The sequence below is a fragment of the Alnus glutinosa genome, chromosome 7, assembly GCF_958979055.1.
Source record: "Alnus glutinosa chromosome 7, dhAlnGlut1.1, whole genome shotgun sequence".
NCBI lineage: Eukaryota > Viridiplantae > Streptophyta > Magnoliopsida > Fagales > Betulaceae > Alnus > Alnus glutinosa.
Genome location: NC_084892.1, coordinates 28676782 through 28699657, shown reverse-complemented (window position 1 = coordinate 28699657; position 22876 = coordinate 28676782). Strand labels below are relative to the sequence as shown.

General features: G+C 36.3%; 3 protein-coding genes, 1 long non-coding RNA gene and 1 pseudogene across 5 annotated transcripts; 1 reads left to right on the top strand and 4 right to left on the bottom strand.

Annotated features, from left to right (window-relative positions):
* Positions 1-2730: 2730 nt before the first annotated feature.
* Positions 2731-3780, bottom strand: LOC133873434 (receptor-like protein 18). Its single transcript, XM_062311137.1, has 2 exons — positions 3435-3780; positions 2731-3341 (listed from the first exon to the last, which is right to left on the bottom strand). Exons 1-2 carry the CDS (start codon positions 3778-3780, stop codon positions 2731-2733), a joined length of 957 nt encoding a protein of 318 aa, XP_062167121.1.
* Positions 3781-3860: 80 nt separating this feature from the next.
* LOC133873433 (receptor-like protein 6) lies at positions 3861-5351 on the bottom strand. Its single transcript, XM_062311136.1, has one exon. The coding sequence runs from the start codon at positions 5349-5351 to the stop codon at positions 3861-3863; it is 1491 nt and encodes a 496-aa protein (XP_062167120.1).
* Positions 5352-5428: 77 nt separating this feature from the next.
* LOC133872406 (uncharacterized) lies at positions 5429-6293 on the bottom strand. 2 transcript variants are annotated; one of them, XR_009901017.1, is made up of 3 exons: positions 6157-6293; positions 5987-6049; positions 5429-5888 (listed from the first exon to the last, which is right to left on the bottom strand). It is a non-coding gene; the product is annotated as an uncharacterized LOC133872406 (long non-coding RNA). The 2 variants fall into 2 exon arrangements; XR_009901016.1 differs by lacking the exon at positions 6157-6293 and having other exon boundaries at positions 5987-6136.
* Positions 6294-7370: 1077 nt separating this feature from the next.
* Positions 7371-11260, bottom strand: LOC133873432 (calcineurin B-like protein 1; annotated as a pseudogene).
* A 5886-nt stretch (positions 11261-17146) lies between these two features.
* On the top strand, positions 17147-21219 carry LOC133873431 (uncharacterized). The gene is made up of 4 exons (XM_062311135.1): positions 17147-17307; positions 19798-20035; positions 20299-20358; positions 20963-21219. The coding sequence occupies exons 1-4, from the start codon at positions 17147-17149 to the stop codon at positions 20987-20989; spliced, it is 486 nt and encodes a 161-aa protein (XP_062167119.1). The 3' UTR covers positions 20990-21219.
* Positions 21220-22876: the final 1657 nt, after the last annotated feature.

Here is a 22876-nt window from a genome sequence, read left to right as displayed (position 1 = left end):
GTCAACCGCTGAGGTTGACACGTGGCACTACATAAAAAAAAATTAAAAAATAAAAATTGAAATCTTTAAAAAATGATAAAAAAATTAAAAATCAAAAATTGAAATCTTTAAAAAATGATAAAAAATAATAAAATTTTAAAAAATAAAATTAAAAAAAAAAAAAAAAAAAAAGAAGAGGGGTGGCTGAGCCACCCCCCTTGGCCACCATGGGGGTGGCCGGCCACCCCCATTTTGGCCAAGGAGGTGGCCCAGCCACCCCCTTGGTTGGTCTGGTCAGTCTGGGGTGGTTCGGCCACCCCATGGTAGAAAAAAAGAAAAAAAAAATTATGCGTTTTGGCCCTTGGGGGTGGCCGAACCAACCCCATGGGCCACGGGGGTGGTTCAGCCACCCCAGGCCGGCCGGTCTAGGGGTGGCCGAACCACCCCCGTGGCCCATGGGGGTGGTTCGGCCACCCCCAAGGGCAAACCCTCAATTTCTTTTTGGATGGGTTTTGGCCCTTGGGGGTGGCCGAACCACCCCCTAGGGCCACGGGGGTGGTTCGGCCACCCCAGGCCGATCGGTATGGGGGTGGCCGAACCACCCCCGTGGCCCTAGAGGGTGGTTCGGCCACCCTCAAGGGCAAACCCTCAATTTTTTTTGATGGCTTTTGGCCCTTGGGGGTGGCCGAACCACCCCCTAGGGCCATGGGGGTGGTTCGGCCACCCCCATACTGATCGGCCTGGGGTGGCCGAACCACCCCCATGGCCCTAGGGGGTGGTTCGGCCACCCCCAAGGGCCAAAACCCATCCAAAAAGAAATTGAGGGTTTGCCTTTTGGGGTGGCCGAACCACCCCCATGGGCCACGGGGGTGGTTCGGCCACCCCCATACCGATCGGCCTAGGGTGGCCGAACCACCCCTGTGGCCCATGGGGGTGGTTCGGCCACCCCCAAGGGCCAAAACCCATCCAAAAAGAAATTGAGGGTTTGCCCTTGGGGGTGGCCGAACCACCCCCAGACCGGCCGGCCTAGGGTGGCCGAACCATCCCCGTGGCCCATGGGGGTGGTTCGGCCACCCCCAAGGGCCAAAACGCATAATTTTTTTTTCTTTTTTTCTACCATAGGGTGGCCGAACCACCCCATAGGGGGTGGTTCGGCCACCCCAGACTGGCCAGACCAGCCAAGGGGGTGGCTTAGCCACCCCTCTTCTTTTTTCTTTTTTTAATTTTATTTTTTAAAATTTTATTATTTTTTATCATTTTTTAAAGATTTCAATTTTTTATTTTTAATTTTTTATCATTTTTTAAAGATTTCAATTTTAATTTTTTAATTTTTTTTTATGTAGTGTCACGTGTCAACCTCAGCGGTTGACACGTGGCGAGACGTTAAAATTTAGACGGAAAATCTAACAAAGGTACCAAATGGGTTTTTACCCTTAATTCAGGTACCACCTATGATACAAAATAAAACTGAGGTACTAAATTTAAAATCACGTAAAACTCAGGTACCAATAGGGTATTTAACCCTATTTTTTAAATTGAAATTTGTATTACTAGTATGTTTATGTTAAAACTAAATCCTAATTATTTTAATTATGATCTTATCTTTAAAAGTTTATATAAATAATAAATTATCAGTTAAAAAGCTTCAATTGTGAAGCAACGAATTAGGGGGCAACATGGGTTTTAACATCTATGGGCGCAATGTTGAGGAGGCGAGACGCCGAGACTCATATACTCTTAGGCTCTTACATATTTATCAGAGCAATATTTCGGTTAAGTTCGTTGGTAGATGAAGTAGTAAATAAAAAAATATGAGTAATGTTATAAATATACCATAAATATTTCATTTTTTGTCATATTATAATGACGTAGTAAGGTCTAGTAATCATTTGATCAATCCTTGTTATATATATATATATATAAGAGTTACTAGACCCTGTCACGTCAACATTGTTTGGTCATATTGATTAATATATCATTTAATATGATAAGGATAGAGTAAGTATATATGTATATATCGTCTTTAAGTTTTTTTATGTAGATTCTCAAAAATTATATCAATTATTAAAAAAGGGGGGGGGGGGTGGGGGGGGGGGGTCTCAAACCAACAACTGATTACAAGCTAGGTTATGATATTTCCAAATTATTTATAATTCAAATTAATGTACACTATAATGGTTATTAGCAACTTTTGACATAGCAGCATTAATATATCACATTTACAAAGTCCTTCAATATTCAAGAATCCAGAAATATAATATATATATATATATATATATATATATATGAAAATAAATCTTACATGCAGTAAAAGCTGATTACAAACATACAATAGTGATCAAGGCATGCAAGTGTGACAACTTGTGTCAGTTTTGCTTCCACATCCCATGGGCTTCTTATAATAAAGTCACCTGCAAATCTAATATCAGAAAAGTATTTCAATAATATATATAGATTGATAATTACGAGCTCACTTAAGATAACATTCAAATCCAATTCAATATATGGATAATTTTTTTTGTTCATTTAACTTTGTATTGAAATAAAATAAAAAAATTAAAAAAAAAAAAAAAAAAAAAAAAAAAAAGGGTCAAGCGTGAGTGCATTGCTCCCCCAATATTGATCACCGATGCATTCGTCCTTGATTTCTGTGTGCTCGCCATCTTTGTTTCTTGTGTATTTGTCTCTCATGATTCTCTATTCTAATATATAACTGAGGGAACATCTTGAAAAAAAATATCATCAGCAAGTTTATAGTAGCATATATATCCTCCACCTCTTCCAAAACATAAGAGGTCCAACAACAATCCCAAAGCCAAAAACAAATCTCAATTCATCACTTAAGAAGTTCCAGTCAATTGCATTCCCAAAATTCGAATGAGTGTCTTCATATGTTGGAGGTGATGATCTCAGCTCTTCATGTGTGCATTTTCCTCTCATAGGAAAGCCACATAATCCATTGTTCCCGTCATACAAAGTTTCCGAGAATGTATCAAATTGTTTGATCTGTGGAATCTTTCTCACCAATTGATTGAACGAAAGGTTAACGACTGATAGGAAAATAAGACCGTCTGCAAGTTGGACATGAATCTCACCGGTAAGCTTGTTGCTTGACAAGTCCAGTGACTTAAGATAAGTCAATTTTCCTAGAGATTGTGGGATTTGGCCTGTGAAAGAATTATGAAACAAGTTGAAGATATACAGTGATTTGAGTTCTCCTATTTCTTCAAATATTGGCCCCTCAAAATTGTTGCATGAAAAGTCAAGGGAGATGAAGATAGTTAAAATCTTCACCAGCTCCATCGGTTGACCTTTGGCGGTAACTGTTACAACATCTTGATAATAAACATACCCAGACAAAGCTTCAAATTTGTGGTGAATAAGCTCAGACTAGGCTTTATTTACATCAACCACCATTGCCCTCCAGTTAGAAAAGTATTTTGTTGGAAGCCTACTAGTAAAATTGTTTGAAGCTATGTCTTTAATTTGAAGCTTTGGCCAAGTGGCATTACGCCCAGGACAACCAACAGGCCCATAAAATTCATTAGATCGCAAAACAAGGACACGCAACATGATTATGTTCTTCAAGTAGCATGGGAAGGTATCCTTAATGTAATTGTTCCCAATGTCCAAGACCTCCAACTTTTTGCACTTGGCCAAAGATTTTGACAACTTTCCTTCTAGTTGGTTTTCGTTGAGATCTAAAGTTTGTAAACCACAATTGCTTCGGAACACATCAGAAATTGAGCCAGTGAGATTGTTGCTCCTTAAATTCAGCACCCCTAGGGTTAGATCCTCCATCCCTAATATTGCCTCTCGAGTCTCACTCATCTCAATTAAGCATTCAGGAATCGTGTCACTCAAGAAATTGTTAGACAAATCTAAAACAAGAAGATTTGTAGCACTGCATATGATCCAGGGATACTCCCATGTAACTTATTGCTTGAAAAAGAGAAGAAATAAGCATAAGTAAGGGAGTTGCCAATGTCAACTGGTATGATAAAGCTGAAATTATTCGTCGAGAAATCCAAGTATGTGGCATACGGTGGTACAACCAAGAGTTGCCCCTGAAGTTGGTTGGAGTGAAGGTCCAGGACACTCAAAGAAGAAATATTTAGTAGAGGCAAATCCAAAGTCACTAGGTAGTTATAAGAGAGATTCAATGTATAAAGATTAGGAAGCTTCCAAATCCAATTGGGAATCTCTCCTATAATTTGGTTGTCTGAAAGGTCAAGATCTCTTAATTTGGATTGGTTTCTCAAGAAGTCAGGAAATGTTTTCAATTTGGTAGAAGCCAAGCTTAATGTGATCATTTGGGGAAAGGAGGACAATGAAGAACCATGTTCAGTATATTCAATCAACGAGTTGTTGTGCGAAAGAGACATCTTCGAAAGATTTCCCAACTGCTGAATCATGTCAAGTTGCAAGGAGCCGCTAAAGTTGTTCGAAGAAAGTGAGAGTCTCTCAAGACCTCGGAGCTCAAAGATAAACATGGGTATTGGCCCTTTCAAGTTGTTATAACTCAAATCAAAGGTTTCCAGTAGATAAGAAGAAACATTCGAAAATTCATTGAGTGAACCAGAAAATCGGTTGTTGCGAAGTCCTAGTTCCTGCAATGATGGAAGGGAAAATAGAGAAACTGGAATGCTCCCTTCCAATGAATTGTAACTCAAGTCAAGAGTCACCAAATTCAAAAGTTTTTCCCACTGGGTAGAAGCAATTTGACCCGTCAAATTATTATTGGAAATGACTATTTGGATCAAATTCTTACCCATGCTGAATGATGGAATTGACCCATTGAAACTGTTGAGTGACATGTCCAAATAACGCAATTGGGTAAGGTTTCCCATTGAGTTTGGGATTTCTCCACTGAAATTGCAACCTGCAAGATCTATTAGGGATAACATTTTAAGGTTACCAACAGAAGATGGCAATGTCCCCGCAAACCTTGTGTATCTAAGCATCAGGGTTTGAAGAGATCCATTTAAAGGAAATTCTGGCAAAGAACCTTGAAGTAGTCCATTATCTGTTAAGTCAAGCTTTTGTAGGGTGGGAATCTGAAAAATCTTTTTTGGAAATTTTCCATTTAACCCAGAAGAAGAGAAACACAAGGATGTCAAATTTTTGAAATCTACAAAAAATTCTGGAACTGAACTAGAAAAATTGTTAATATCCAAACGAATAACTGAGAGAGAGTGAAGATTCAGTAAGGAGGAATTAAGAGGCCCTGAAAGATAACAACCTGACATGCTCAACACTCTTAGATTTGGTAGTGAAGATGATAAGGCCTCACACCACTCAAACCCTTGAGCTGATATATTTACCCAATCAAGATAAAGTTCCATAAGCTCTGAAAGGTTTTGAACGAGCATATTTAGATTTGGATTCTCAAGTTTTAGTGCAGGAGTTTCGAAGGTGTAACTGATAGATAAATCAAGAGTAACCAACCTTGTCAAACGTGAAATTGCAATTGGAATCTGTCCTGCAAAGCCGACATTTGAAAGGTTTAAATAAATCAAATTCAACAGCTTGTCAAACTCCGATGGAATCTCAGAATTATCAAAGTTGTTATAAGCCAAACTCAAATTCTGGAGATACTGAAGCCTAAAGAGGCTGCTTGAATTGTCAAGTCCAGCCGAAATGGATTCTTTGGTCAGGTCGAGACCGATAACACGTCCCTCGTTGCATGATACACCTTTCCATGAACAGCAATCGACATATTTATTCTAGTGCACCAGTTTTGTGGATAAAGCAGTGTCAAATACGAGGCTATTCTTCAGTTTGAGCAACAAGGATTGCTGATTGTCAAGACATTGGCCTGACACCGCAGAGATAATAAAGCTGATGGAAAGTAAGCACATCATGGGCATCAAGAAAAGCCATGAAAAGAGTGGAGTTCTCATTGGAGGCTGCAATATATAAGAGACACGTACAGATTGATAATGAGTTGAAGAGTATAATGAAATTACTAATGGGTTGAAGAGAGTAAAAACGAAGAGTACATTACATTGTGGGGCTGAAGCTGATGCATGTTTTGGCTGACAGATCGAAAAGCACTCAGATTTGGCAACTGAAAGTGTGGAATAAGAGGTAGCAAAGGTCACTGGGTGTTAAGTGTTAACTGAAACATTATTTAGTACTTTGAGGAAGAAGGAGAGAAAAGTAATCGGCAATAACCTTAGGGGAGCAAAAGCTTCATGTTGGATGAGTTTTAGTGATAATATTTTCTGTGACTCTGAGATTGAGCGAGGAGCTGCTACTTCAACCCGCCAGCCCCCCCCTCCTCCAGAAAGAGTGAGGAGCTGCGCGCTGATGGATGTGATGGCTTAGAGCATTCCTAGCAGCTTCCCTTCTCTTCCTCTTCGTTTTTCCTAAATGTAGGGAATAAAACTACTTTTTGCTTCCCTATCAAAAAAACACCCCACAGCAGCTTCCCTTCATTTTTCCCTATATCATTAAAATATTATTTTGTTACTTTTACTTTAATTAAAAGTAAAAAAAAAAAAGAGATAAAGTAAGAGAGAGATTATATTTTTAGAATAAACAATTGATTAGGATGTGAACAGTGCTTCCCAATGCATTGGGAAGCACTGTAGCAATCATAGGGAACATATAAGGGAAGGGAAACTGCTGTAGGATTGATTTTTTGACTTTTTTAAAATTTTTCCTAAAATGTAGGGAAGGGAACCCATGTAGGGAAGCTGCTAGTAATGCTCTAAGAAGGGAGCCCCATGAGGTTGACGGTTTGCTTGATCTTTCAAAAAGCAATGAACGCATGCTGCCCCATTTCCACAACCCCACTTGCTTGATTTGATTTTAAAGTCTTTCAAAAGTCTAAATGCAGGACCAGGAGAATTACACGCATTATACATGATAGTAGATATTAATGATCTGCATTTGTTATTTATAATTATTCGTTATCTGCACATGCAGACGTGGTTGACAAAATTTACTATACTTTCAAAATATTATGGTTAAAAAAAAAATTAAATCAAACCCAAAACACTAAAAATCAGTCTAATTATTTTTAAAATTATTTAAAATAAGCTCTAATAGACACTCAAAGAATGTTCAAAAGACTCATTACCTAATCTGCACATGCAGACGTGGTTGACAAAATTTACTATACTTTCAAAATATTATGGTTAAAAAAAAAATTAAATCAAACCCAAAACACTAAAAATCAGTCTAATTATTTTTAAAATTATTTAAAATAAGCTCTAATAGACACTCAAAGAATGTTCAAAAGACTCATTACCTAATATGCGAATAGCGGATAATAATCTTATTCAATAACCACAATAACAACGTAAATGCTGTTAGTAAAAATATAATACGAAAAAAAAATAGTTAAAAATGATATTCATATTTTATAAATATATATACAAATATTACAAATAGCCACATTCAAGATATACATTAGCACGCACTTGGGTTGAAGCGCCAAGCGCAATCATGGTTTGCTTAACCTTAAAAGTCTTCCAAAAGTCTCACTTTGAGTGCATTTTGGTTAGAAACTCACTAACAAGTGCAATGATGGTTTCCTTGACTTTAAAAAGTCTTTGAACAAGTCTCTTTGCATAGCGACAAGAACCGAACGCATTTCGGATGGAACCGAATATTCTGCGCTTCCGTGTTCTTATTTTTCTCTTTATTCCAAATGTCATTTCTTTCGGCATTAATAAGTTCATTCCTTCTCCAATTTTTATTCACCTCAATACAACCTTTTTTTTTTCAATTCAATCTTTGTTTTCTTTATATGGCTTGCTCTCTTTTTCACAAAATACTTCTTATCGGGTCAGACTATGATTATAAAGAGTTAAAGAGAGATAATTACAAAATTTGCTATGAAAGAAGAACGATCAACATCACATGGTTGTTCTAAATAGCGTCACAATTTCATCTAGCGTGATCACTTGCAAGGCCACCAAAGTTTTTTCTACGACTATTTTGTTGAACTACCCATCCTCACAAATATTTTTGGAGGTTTAGGATGAGTTGTTCTCTTTCTCAAAAATTCAAGTTGCAAGTGGAAGCTCACGAACCTTATTTTGTCCAAAGAAAAAATGATTTCAAAAGGCTTGATTTTTCTTATCTTTAGAAGATTACCACCACACTTAAAATGCTTGCGGACGGTGTTACATTTGATTTTATGGGCACCTACTTAAAGATTGGATAAGCCACAACAATAGTCTAAAAATGTTTGTTAAAGCAGTAATGGTTTTAATTTTTTCTAAAGATTGCTTAAGGTCACCCAATGATAAAGATATTGCTAGATTGTTCGCGGTTAGCAAAAATCTTGAATTTCCAAGCATGTCAAGGAGCTGACTGCATGCATTAAAAATGAAAAAACTGTCTAACTTCATGAAAAGGTATTCATTTTGATCATATCTACAAACTAACTATTATTTTGAAAGCATTGACTTCATATATTCTTTCGATATGACACGCTTTTTTAAGGTTGCATGAGTCTCATAATGATATAAACGTGCTACAAAGGACATTTATATTTCTAACTTCACTCAAGTGCGTAATCTTCATGTCAACTACACATCAATGGTCATAACTATACAATGGAATACTACATTGTTAATGGCATGTATCAAAAGTAACCAACATTTGTGAAAACAATTTCATCTCCACAAATAAATAAGAGAAAACACTTTGCTACAGCACAAGTGTCAATAATCAATAAGGAAGGATGTGAAGTGTGCACCTTTGGAGTGCTTCAAGCACGATTTGTAATAGTGCGTGGACCTGTATGATTTTTTCACCTTAAGACTCTTGAATATATTATGCTGACATGCATAATTCTACATAACATGATCGTTGAAGATAAGCAAGCTAACGATAGAGCATAAGACTTCGAATATGAACAAACTTAATAAAAGCTACAAGTGAATTTAATGAGTTCATTCAACGTTCTCATTGTATTAAAAATAGGGAAACTCATTCTCAATTCCAATTGGACCTCATCAAGCACTTATGTCAACTACGTAGCATTGTCGCCGACTGCCACCACCGGAAGCAGGAAAAATCAATTTCCTACAATGTCAGGTTAGTAGGCGGAATAGAAAATATTAAAAAATCGGGTTTCCAACCCGACATTTTCGTAGCTAATTTTTGGTACTTAATTAAAATGACATCATTTTATGAGCAAAAAAGGTCCTTTTAAATGCATATATATGCACCGCTTTCTCAAACCCTATCATTTTCACACCCCCTTGGACCTTCGTCTCTCACTCTCAACTTCACCCCTTCACACTGTCATCCCCCTCTCAGCGCCATCGCCATCCTATCTCGCTCTCAACCTAGCTCTCACTCTCTCTTCAAATCTCAAGCTGACCACGACTACCGCCTACCAGTCGAGGTGATGGGTTTTTCATTAGGTTGATTGCTTTTTTCATTTCTCATATGTCGTTTGTCACCATCAGTAACTTGGCAGTGACAATTAATTACAAAAATGCCCTTCATCAGAAAAAGTCCGTGAATTTACCGACTTTCCGACATTGGGCAGGGTGGTAGGCAAAAGTGGTATTCCCGACTCCGAGTTATCTGACACCCACCCCTAGGAAGGGGGGAGGGGGGATATATAAGACAGACAGTAGAACTATCTCATGCCCGTAATATATTCCCCTTCAATGGTCCGGCCATATTTGCCCCAATGTTTCTCCAGAAAGCAGCTAAATTGCCAACATCACAGATATAAATCCTGAATTTGCATTATAAATTATCATACCAAAAAAGCAAAAGGGTCCTGAATTTGCATTTACAGATAAAAACAACCAACATAATCATAAACCACCAATCTACCTCTTGGCGCTCAATATAGCCTGTACTATCCAAATCATAGAGCTTAAATGAAACTGCAGTACAAGAACAAAAATCAGTTCTCAGCAAAGTTATACAAAGAAGCAAAATCTATTTTATACAATACTATACAAGTAGCACTGTGGAACACAACAGACTCCATACTTGGCAATTAAAGGTAAATACATCAAATCCTTACAAACTTACAATCAATCTTGTCTTCTTGTGGAGCATTGAGATGGAAGACGATAAGTGATCTAACAAAGTCTTCGAAATCAAGGGCTCCCTTCCGCTTAACATCAAACAGATCGATCAAAGATCTGCATTTAGAATTACTGCAATCTCAAAACAAACATAATTGATTGAAAGGAGCGCTGTTCATCGCATAACAAATGAAAAAGAAAAAAGAAAAAAGCCATGCAATAAGATTTAAATAGACAACAAATATTCTTTTATTCCATTTTCATCATGGAATATGACATCTATACATGAAAACATACTTAAAATGTCCATGGCTTAACTTTGAAGGAAACATCAATCCCAGACACACTTCACTAGAGCATTGCTGTCCAAACAACTTGGGTGCAGAAGAAACACTACCAACCTTAGCTTTATTTACAAAATGCACAAAAAAAATGAAGGACATCACAATATTACTCACAACAGGATGCAAAAAGAAACAAAGGAAAATCAGGTAAAAGTATAACAAGATAGATAAATTGTAGAAGAAAAGAGGCAATGGTTACAAGCGCAAACATATACACTTTGCTTATCAACCCATCATCAATCACAAAGTCGCTGATGCTCTTGTAAAGCTCAGAAAGTGCTTCAACTTCACTAACACTAACTCATAGAAGGCAAACAGGATGAAAACATTAAAACTAGCAAGAGAGAGTATCGAACAAATAATACACACACTCATTTATATGGACACATACAAATATATGTGTTTGCGTAGAAAACATGGGTGGAAAAATTCTTGTTAGAGGATAAAGATCCTCTGCAGATCAGCACCGTCAGCATCAAGAAGATATCTCCTCCAGCAAGTTACCATTGCAGAACACCACAAGTCACAGCCAAGCCATACCTCTGATCTCTTGCCATTCCTCAACCCATACCACCATGTAATCAGCCTTTAGTTTATCTCTTTGTACTCTGGTTTTTACCCTTTCTAAAGCCTATATATTAGCTTATTTTGTAACCAAACAAATAACGAAATCAGCAAGACGTAGTCTTTAGTTTTACCTTGTGTTCTTCTCTTCTTCTTCTTCCCTTCTCTGTTTTCTCCTCTTTATTTCTATCATGGTATCAGAGCACGAATAGACCAACGCCTTGTCTCTTCGATCCTTCACATGACAACCACAGAACCAGTTCTCCCAAAATCTCCCTTCTCTTCAACGAGATGCCCAGCCCCTAAAACCACAACATTACTCAAGACTCCATCGCTGCACATACCCAGCAAGCCCTCCATTCCTGTACCTGCGTTCTCAATCTGCTTTGCGCCTCAGTCAAACCTTCTCTGCCACCCTCTAAGCTACATCCACCTTCCCATGAATCTTACAAACCCCCAGCAAGGACCCAAACAAAGCTCCATTCCCAAAATCAACCTTCTCGTCCTCCCGTGAGCTTCTGTCAGCTCCTCCAAAACTCCGTCCATACTTGCACAAAACTATCCTATATCTCCTTTTCTTCTTCAGCCCAACATCTTCTTAACATCATCATTTTCAATTTTACATCCGCTCCATCTCTAGAATCAAAAAAAAAAAAAAAAAAAAGGCGCCCAGAAAGATCTCTGCCAAGTTTCCCATCACACACACTCCAAGCACCCACATGTCTCATTCTCGAGTTTCTCTCATGATTTATTTACTAGATGTCAGTCTCCCTCTCTTTATTTTCCAATCACACACGTCACCTAAGTTACAATGGATACGTTTGGAAAATACTGATACAAAACAGAATAATAAATTGTTAATTTTAAAATTAATAAAATGTGATATAAAGAAAAAATATATATATATAAAAAAATTATATTGTAATAATTTTTTATTTGAATAATTATAAAAAAATTATTGACATGATATAAATAATAAAAAAGTTAAAATATTTTGATATTAATTATTACTAAAAAAATGTAAAAAAAAATTTAAAAAAAAAAAAAGAGGTACTCTCATCTGCCACACGTTTCATACCTTCTCATCCTCTCTTTCGTACGTTTGTCATATCATGTCTTTCTTTTTAGTTTTATACACTTTTCCATTGCATTTCAGGTCATCACAATATGATTTTTGTTTCATAATATTGTCTATTATGTTTCACTTTCACTTTCACTTATTTTCTACACTCTTCTAGTTATATGAGATCACTCACAGCAGTTTATCTAAAATTTTATCTAAAATAGCTAACCAAAATCACATTCTCTAATTTAGAGAATCACTTTTCAACCCCTTCTCCATTAGCTTATTTAATCTTCTTCTTTATTTTATAAAATAATCAATTTTAATATTTTTATTCATTTTAATTTAAAATACATCTCCACCACCGGACCAAAGTATGCCGATAGCCCATGAAATTCGACGGCAAGTCGTACGGCTCGCAGGCCAGGAGGAGCACTAGCCCAAGTTCGCGGTGTTCAGGGCGAACCTACGGCGAGCGCATAGGCACCAAACTCACAAGCGCTCAAACCGCTCGGGACCATACCAGAGAGCGCGTTGGACGAGAGGTCGAGCTCCACGAGACCGCCGGAACTACACGCATTGGCAAGCCACGCGGCGATTTTCGCCCTGGAAATTCAAAGCGCATCCCTTCCCGTCTCTTCAACGCCGCCGGACTCCTCTCTCTCGATCTCTCTCACAACTCTCTCTCCGGCCCCATCCCGCCCCAAATCGCTGCCCTCAGAACCCTGAGGATCAGGGACTCCATCACGGCGAGGTAGGGAGGAGCTGCATCGTCTGAGGTTTGATAGGGAAAGGGAGAAGGCAGGAGAAGAGTTGGAGAGGAAGGTAGAAGTTTCGAGAGACTCAAAGTGAGTGAGAGAGAGAGAGAGAGAGAGAGAGAGAGAGAGAGAGAGAGAGAGAGAGAGAGAGAGAGAGAGAGAGAATGAATGAATGAATGAAAAAAAAAAATAATAAAATAATTATAGGTTTGTGAACAGTATCACGCCGCATGTGGCGTGATACTGTTCACAAATGCAGCATTCCTATATTCTGGCGTTAGGCTACATAATCTGATGGAGTTGGCTTTTTGTTGTTTTGCTTGGCTACTTTAACTAAAAGAAGGAAATAGCTACTCTGCTGGGAGTGCTCTGACTTGCTCTTATGTCTTAACTCTCTTTTATTTCATTGATGGTCTCTTTTGTATATTTTACCTAACCTTAGATTTCACTTTTTGTAAGGTGTGTTTCAGGTGTAATCGTTATGGTTAGTTCAACATTAGGAAAAAAAAAATAAAAAATCAGGAAAAAAAAAATCTCTTGCCCATGGTTGGCCCTCTTCTCTTTGGCCCAATTACTAGTTTGTGGCAAATGTTCAAAAGTCCAAGCCTATTTAAGCCTTTGTTGGCTCTTTTCTCTTAGCCCATTGTTAACTCAATTTATTACTTGAGACAATGTTTAAGACCCAAGCTCATTTAAGCTCATTGAAGGCTCTTTTCTTGGCGCATAGTTAGTCCTAATTCTGGCTTTAAGGTATAGTTTGTAAACCCAGGCCAATCTACCAAAAAACAAATAAATAAATAAATAGATGATAAGAAGCAACAGACAAACCGGAGGAAGTTGCTCCCATCAATTTAAGGGGGATGTTAGAGGATAAAGATCCTCTGCAGATCAGTACCGTTAGAATCAAGAAGATATCACCTCTGCAGCAAGTTTCCATTGCAGAACACCGCAAGTCAGAGCCAATCCATACCTTTGATCTCTTGCCATTCCTCAACCCATACCACCATGTAATCAGCCTTTTGTTTATCTCTTTGTACTTTGGTTTTACCCTTTCTTTAAGTCTATATATTAGCTTATTTTGTAACCAAACAAGTAACGAAATCAGCAAGATATAGTCTTTAATTTTACCTTGTGTTTTTCTATTTCTTTTCTTCCGATCCCTTCTCTGTTTTCTCCTTCTCTTTATTTCTGTCAATTCATACTCTTTGAGAATAACATGACAAGGACAACTGCACAAGGTTTACTTATTTTCTATTATATAGCAATTAGCTCCCAATTCATGAGAGTTCTTTTATGCACATCAATCAACGTAAAAACATATGACTGTTCGTTGACTCCCCTTCACTATTTGATAGGGATAAGTACCCTGAACAGAATCAAGATTAATCAATTCGCAATTTATAAACCCAAATTGTTGAGCACATTCGTGAATAAGATCATATGAAAACAAAAGCCTTTAAAGATTTGATAGCAGAAATGACTCAATACACCAGCTACTAGAGTCGAGCTCTATGTCTCTCCTTCCCTAATGACCGGCGTTTTACGTATACATCTCCGTCAATAACCACCACCCAAAAACACAAACTCCAACCTCCATCAAATCTCTGATAAAGCCAAATCACTACTCAAGAGACTCCTGACCAGGCAATGGCAATTATCAATCGGAAACTCAATTCCATTCCTTTCTCAAGACAAATTGTCTAGGTTAATTTAACCCTTTTCACAAAAAATGGCAAGGTCATAAAATTACATATTAAAGGGGAAAAGAGAGAGAGAGAAACAAGATCCCTTACAATTTATTAAAATTGTAGATTCTCAAATTACATAATATAGGCCGTTTTTAGGCATCAAAACACTTTGAAAATGTTACATTTTAAAAATGAGATGTTATCGAGGCGGTCAAAAAAAAAAAAAAAATTCCTCCCAAAAAAAGGTTTTTTTCTTTTCACTTTTGTAGAGACGTTTTTTCTTTTTTTAAAAGAAATAAAAAAGACAATTTTTTGCTCAAAAGCTTCTTTACAACATAAAGAACAAAAACCTGATGAAAATATAATCAATTTTCCACTGTAATATGCCTTATTTTTAATATGTTTTTCAAGTATTTCAATGCTTAAAAACGGTTTAAATTCTGTAATTTGAGTGTGTATAATTTCAAAGAAATTGTAGGGGAGAGAGTGAGAGCGCAAAAAAGAGAGAAATGTTGCTGGAATAGAAAAATGCCAACAAAAGAAATGGTCTGTCTGCATTGCTCACTACCTGGCCTACGGCGAGAAAAAACCGTGCATGGCAAAAGTCCTGTAGCACAGGCGAGTTTAATACATGAGGAATTTTGAGGGGGCCAACTAAAAATTTGTTATGGCTAGTTCCAGAATGCTCTGATTAGCAAGACTGGCCAAATAACTTTTGGGAGAAACTTTACTTATTTATAAGCTTTCATCATTTTAATTTGCAATTACCTCCTTAAAATTTAAAAACTCTCAATTTAATATATCCAACTTTAAAAAGTTTGCCATGCCACCCCGCCTTTAAGATTTTTTATTAAATCCTGACAGATGCCTTAAAAATACTCAAAATACCCATGTTATATATATATATATATATATATATATATACTAAATTTTAGCTAAAAAATTTAAATTTTGTTATTTTAACAAACTACTACTTATAACAAACTCCCTATACCAAACTCTCGAAATATTTCTTTATTTTAACTAAATATTAAATTTTTATTGGTTTTAAGCAATCACTCCTAACAAATGAGGAGAGAGGAAAAATGAAAAATAAAGTGAAATGAGAAAAGAATGCTAAAAAAAATGATTAAAAAAGAAATTTGAATAGTTCATGGAATTTGTGAGCTAAATTTGGAGAGGGTTTCTAACATAACTTATTTTGAGGAAAGAGTAAAGAGCTTGTTGTATGGAGCAAATTTTGGTTTTTCTTTAAAATTTGATGAAACTTTCAAAATAAAGAGCTTGATACGGATGCTCTTGTAGCGGATTTGACTTTTTGCAAGTTGTAGAGGTTTTGTCCTCTAAATGTTATGATGAAGAGCTCGAGTTATTTGTGGTAATATCCCGTAGGACATGGTTCCATTGGAACACAATAGTTCATGGAGAGGAGTTCCTAGATCCCAACATAGTACTGGCGAGGGGGGCGATGGAGTCCTTCTATGAATACAAGAAGGTTATGGCGCTGGAGGGGGATCAGAGACGAAGAGAATCGGGGGTAGATCATCTCAGATGGAAAGCTCACCTAGTTGACATACACAAAGCTAATTGGTATGTGGCGATTGACAAGACAAATGGACGTATGGGACTGGGAGATATAGTGAGGGATTATAAGGGGGATGTGATAGCTGCGAAAAGCTTGACCAAGTTAGGGAAGCTCGAACCAGTTTCAGCTGAACCCTTGGAAGCTCTACATGCCAGAGAGTTTTGCAGAGATTTGGGCCTAATGAAAATTGTTATGGAATGTGATGGGCTACAAATATATAGTCAATATTGTCATGCCAACCAAACGAAATTGGAGGAGATATGGATGAATTGTGGAGGATACTTGAGGAGTGATTAACATATTGCCGGAATGGCAAATTCTTCATGTCAAAAGGGAGGTAAACTTTGCCGCTCATGGTTTAGCTAAAGCGGCAGTTAAACAAGTTATACATCAAGAAGTTTGGATTAAAAAAATTCTTATTTGTATCTTTGATTTTGTTTTATTAGTGCAAACTGCTCTAGTTTTATTAGATGAATAATATATGATTATTTTTTTTTCAAAAGAAAAAAAGTTCAGAGATTCCAATTGTCCCGCAAATTGAATCAGACAATCAATCAAATAGTTCGAAAACAAAACATTCAAATAAATACTACAAAGCTCGTCAAAGCTAGCGGCTGCAGGCGCAGTGCGGTCCTTTTGACAAGGAAGGCAATTTTCTCCGTGCCTCTGCACCCCAAGAGACTAGCCCAATTTCTGACTTTTAACACCGACGACAGGCGATCCTTAGGAGGCGAAGGTGACGAAGGCACCAAGTCATTTTTTGGGGCTGCATCGGTGGGTACAGTTGGTGAAGGTGACCAGTTTACGTTGTCAAGGCCTAAGCCGTCGGGAAAAGAGTTGTTTTCTCCATATAAGGAAAAGGTAAATTTAGCTCCCAATGTTGCCGGGATAATGGATGTGGATGCGAGCGAGCTATCGATCTTTGGACTAACGAGTGTCCTCGAGGAGAAGCGGCGTCAGCTAATTAAGAGTGATTCGTCTTGATCGAGAAAGACCAGTTGAGAAGGCGACTGAAAAAGAGTAAGACAACTGTTAAGGCGAAGGAATCAAGAGCTTTCAATCACGGCCGTACGTTGGGGCGCCTGGAAGTCGAAGGGGGTTGTCTGGACAGAGAGCTCCGGAGCATGGAAGTCCTGCAGGCTGAAAATCGTGATGAAATTGGAGAAAATGAAGCGCAAACTGGAGGATGAATTTGGTCCGGAAATTGTTGCTCCAGGCCGTTTTGAAGAGGACGAACTATCTTCTGCATCGGAGGGGTCATCTTTTGATGAGGAGGGAGAATCTCTTGATGGTAACGACGGCTCTGCATCTCGGTAAGAGTGGCAAATGTTGTCCGTCTCTTTTAAGTTGCTGAAGCTATTGGCTCTCTTTCGGCTCTGTTTCTTAACGAATGTTATGGCCTATGGGTACATTGTGTTACCAAAATGTTTATGTTATATTCTAAGAGTCTAACAGAAAGATCAAGAATTTAACCTACCGTTAAAGATTATCATTTACTTACCGTTGAAGATTATGACTTAGTTACAGTTAAAAACTATTACTTATTTACAGTTGAAGACTGTGACATAATTATAAATTAAAATCTATCACTTAGTTACAGTTTCCTAATTGTTTAAAGAGAAATAAGAGTATATTGTAACCCTTTGCGCTTTATTTTATGGACATAAGTCATAAACCAACTCACGTAAAATCTCTTATCTTCATTTTATTATTTCTGCTATTATCTTTATTTTCTTATGTGATTATCTTTTCTTTTATGATATCAGAGCTATAAGATAACATCAGTTTTTTATCACGTGGATTTATTTTTTTTTTATGCCGACCTTTGAAGTTTTATGGTGAAATCCGACTGTCTCTTAGTGTTTTGTGGTGAGATTCAACCATCCCTTGGTATTTATCAAATGTGATTAGGTGATAGTCTTCAACTATAGTTAAGTCATAGCCTTTAATTGTAAAAGAAGTGATAATCTTCGACTGTAATTTAAATTATTGATCTCCTTGTATACTCTAACATATTCTAGCATCATTCTTCAAATTTGACTGATCTACAATAATACGATTAGTTGTATAAAGAAATTGGTAAAGGCACTTGTCTCTCCTTGACATGATGAATAGTACTGACTTTTGGAAGGAAAAGATTTTAATATTTAATATAAAAAATAATAATGATGGTTAATTTAGATATTGGAAGAAATAAACATACCTCTTAAACTACCACTTACTTGTTATTGTATCCTTCAAATTACCAATATTGTCAATGTACCCCCCTTAAACTACCAAACAATGTCAATGTGCCCCACAATGACAAAAACACCCTTCATAAATTATAAAAAAAAATATTAAAACAAAACAAAAAATATTTTTTTTTTAAAAAAAAGTAAAATTACAAAAAAATAATAAAAAAATGAAAAAGAAAAATTAGTTTTTAGATTTTGTTTTATATATTTTCAGTTTGGGCCACCCCTTAAATTTTCATTTTCTGTTTTTTTTTTATTATTATTATTATTTATTTATTAAAAAAAATCAATCTTTCAAAAAAAAAGTCCTTTTTTAAAAAAATATATTTTTTTTAGTTTTAGTTTTTTTTTCGAATTTATTAAAATATATCTATCTTATCAAAACTTTTTTAGGGTTATTTTATCTTTTTGTTGACTTTAAGGAAGACATTAACATTTTTTAATAGTTTAAGAGAAAACATTAACACAATTGATAATTTGATAGACATATTACCAATAAAATAGTAATTTGAAGAGGATATACATACTTTTTCATTATATATAGTATGCTCATAAGTACAACAGTACGAATCTAGTTTTACAAAGAGTCGACGATTTGTCAATTAGGAAATGTTGCGAACCAATGCACCTGTTCGTCATGAAATCTAGCTAGGTCCAATTGTAACCACAATTTTGAGATCTTTTGAGTGGAAATCTAGGTAGCGATCAACTCATACGTACATTCAGATTTTTATTCGATCTTTTTGCATTTATAATAATGAGCTTTGATCAGCCTCTCTTTTAAATGATAAATGCTTGTTGAAGAGTTTTATGGATTAGAAAACTTCCAGAACTTTTGGAACATGTGCTGTAGCATGCAACTTCTACTTTGCGGGATGAATCTGCAGGTCATCTTAAAATAAATATTATAGGAGATTTTCTCTTCATCAGGATGAGACTGCTAGTTGTATGTATGAGGATTGAGGAGTGACTATTGAAATTGAATATCAGGGGCTGACAACTTGCTCAATGCGTTATTGGATCCATCCAATACTGATTTTAGGTTCTGGACTTGGAATTGGTTGCGTTAGAATTGCTAATGTGATTTCTAAATACACCTGTAATGTGGTAAACGAATAATGATTCCCTTATAACCTTCACACAATTATCATATAACTCCCTCTTACATTGTGTGGGACCCACACAATGTGAGAGGAGTTGTGTGTGAATCACTCCCCAAACTTTATAATGCTTGATGTTCCTTGAGTTACATATTGATCTCACCTTTTCCCTCCTAACATTAGGGGCGGGTAAAAAGTGTAGAATCCGAACCGACCCGCATGAACTGCCCGATCCAACCTGCAAGAGCCGGTTTTTGGTAGCATATTTGCAGGCACGGTTTGCTTTTTTGTAAAACCTTGCAGGGCGGAGTGAGTTTAGAATTTTTTTAACCCCGGGTACCCGCTCTACCCCGTCCCGCACCGCAATAACCCTAAAAGAACAAAAAAATCCTAAACCCCCCTCCCCTCACTTTTTTTTTTTTTTTCCTAGTTTCTTCCCCTCTCTTCTTCGAGTTCTTTCCCTAAGCTGCTCTTCATTTTCTCCTCACCCCTCACTTCTTTCTTCATTTTCTTCACTGCTCTTCATTTTCCCTTCCCTAGTTCTGCATCGGTCTAGCCCACCCCATCAATCTCAAGAGTCTGGCAACTCATATGACTCAAATCTCCTCCGTCTCTTTGCCCTCACAATCAAGCACGGCCGTGGCCACGTCAAGTTCATCCGCTGCTCCAAGTCCAATTGTGGCAAATGCTACCCCAAGGCCAAGGTATTTCTCTGAATTTGTAAATATTTTGGTATAGTTAAGTCCAATCGGCAAAACCTGCCAACCCCCACCCCCTCCCCCGCGCGACCCTGCAGCTACAGTGAACAAATTTGTGGCCACGGGTAGAATTTTTTGCAGGCGGGAGCCAAAATGGCAGAAATTCACCCCACCTCACCCTGTGCCCAGCCCTGCCTAATGTATTCTTTCTTGTCCATTTTTCACTAGATGTTTAATTGCTTTTATTCTTCTCTGGAAATTGAATAAAGGAATATGACTTATTTCTTCAAACATTGATGGGAGAAGAGTTTCCAGCTATCAAAAATCTGGTACGTTCATTGCCAACTAATTTTATGGGTGTCTACTGTACTTTTGCTCTTCTAATGCTTGGACTCCTTTTGGTAGAAATCTAAAGAAGAGTGTTAATCTTCTGAAATTATCTGGATTAATAATTGATATAATCATGTTTTTTGAATTATGTTTCAATTCAGTCGTGATATCCTTCTCTCAATGGTATCATTGTTGTATGCAAAGATTATGGGTAGCTCATGGCTTATCACTTAAGCATCAAATCAAACCCAGCCGGGTACCTTAAGCTAAGAAAAGTCTCCTAATTAATAGATACTACACCAAGTGACCATACATGGTGAGAGTAGCCAACTATTGGGAGCCAAACGGGTGGACAAAATAAATATTATCCATCTTACGTATGGCATGCTTTGTGTTTGTGCTGGATATGTTATTGGCTGCATCAGAAAATTTATTTGTATGTGTTTTTGAGTTACACTAAAGCAGGAAAAGGGATAGCCAGAATTATGGGGATACAGTGCATGAACACTGCGTTTTGGAGAAAACAGAAAAATGATCAATCTGTGCAATAACTTATTTTAGCTTCTTCTCCTAATGACTAATTCTGGTTGCTGTATTTTGCAGGTGGGCTTCTTATTAGGAGGACCCTAGCTGTTCTTGTAACCATGACACTGGCAACGTCCATAGCAGCTAGAGAGGGTATGTTGAAGGTCATGCTCCCCTGTTCACGTTCTTTGAAATTCTTGTAGGGTTGAAGTTTCTCAAGACGATCATTCAGCTCACGTTCTTGCGTGTCCCTTCTGTTTTTGTGCTTTCATCGACTCCTATTAATAGGATCAGATCATTTTTTATTTTGTATGTATTTTTCTATAATATAATTTTTTTTTAGATATTTTTAAACTACTACTCAATTAACAATATTATTTCTAAACTTTTATTTTGAACAATATCTTTTCAAATTATCGAAAATCGCCCAAAAAAAAATAAAAAAATATGGGCTTCAGAAGTGACATTTCAGTGGAGCAGCAAAGGAAACACGGGCGTACGGATACCTGAAGGTGGGTGCCAGGTAAATATGGAGGAACGACAGGTGCTGCAGTCCAGTGGTCTAAATTTGGGCATGAAAGCGGAGACCGCGACTTACACGAAACTTGGAAAGCAGTCGACGCCGCCCTGGTCCACTCTTCCACGTGATATTCAATGGATATGTCCAGAATTTATTAATGTCTTTTGGGATCATGTTTCTTTATTTTATAATAATATAAACATAAAAATAATTTTGATTGTTTTATAATATTTTATATTTCAAATTGTTTGTTAACATTGTTACTTAACTTCTATCAATAATTATTTTTTAAACTTTCAAAACTCTTACTCTAGAATATAATTTTTCAATTTTGTTAACTTCATCCTTTCGTTAAATCCTACAGAAGATGTGTTAAAATTTTCAAAATAAATTTATTTTAGAAAAAAAAAAAAAAAAAAAAGTTGCAATGATTTGGACGTTAATCCAACTTTAACGATATTTGTAAAAATGCTTACTTCTGATTCTTTGAAATTTTATATATATTTAAAAGAGTAAGAATATTTTATGAATTTGAGAGAATCAAATGGAAAATCTTAACGATTACAAAATTTTAAAAAATTAAAAAATAAATATACTAATTTGAAAATTCTTAAAATTTGAAAAAAAAAAATTATAAATTCAGTGACAATTAAGAGGGTTAACTGAAGTTTAAAGTAATATTTTCTTTACTCGATTATGATGTAACTCGATCCAAATTTATTTCCAACGCAGGCCATTTAGGCATTCAAATAAATCGTCAATAAAATTCAAGATAGTGATGATCACACATCACTAGATGGAGACCGGAGACTATATGCATGCCAAAAAGCAAAGGTTTTACCCATAATATATATATTAAAATGGACAAATTTCCTCTTTTTTTTTTTAATAATAATTAGTGGACATGAAATAAAAAAGTTATTTCAATTTAATCTATTAAACTAGTTTATCATTTGAAAATGTTTCCACTTAATTACATTTTCAATCATAATTTTCATATATATTTTTTAAAATGCACATAAAAATCATGATTTTTCACCCACTCAAATTAAATATAGAATATTTTTATTTCAAGTGAAATATGAAAGAACTATTCATTGCCATAAACGGAGCCCAGAGGCAAAAAAATTTATTGCTAGTAGCTAGGAGGATAATTTTATTTTATTTTACCTTAAAATTTTTTGTTCTTAAAAGTTTGGAAGCCCGTGGCCTGTACGGATCCCCCCTCTTCCGTCCATGTACTTCACTCTTGTATCACCCCCACACCTATATGCGTGGTCCTCCATGATGCATGAAAATTGATTTTTTTTTTTTTTTTTTTAATACCATGTCACATCAACTTTGGAGGTAATTCAAAGATGATACAAGGATATTAATGTATGGCATTACTATTTAAAATTATTATATATAATACTAGTGTAAATAATGTTTCATGATATATATATATATATATATAACTATAACATAGGAAA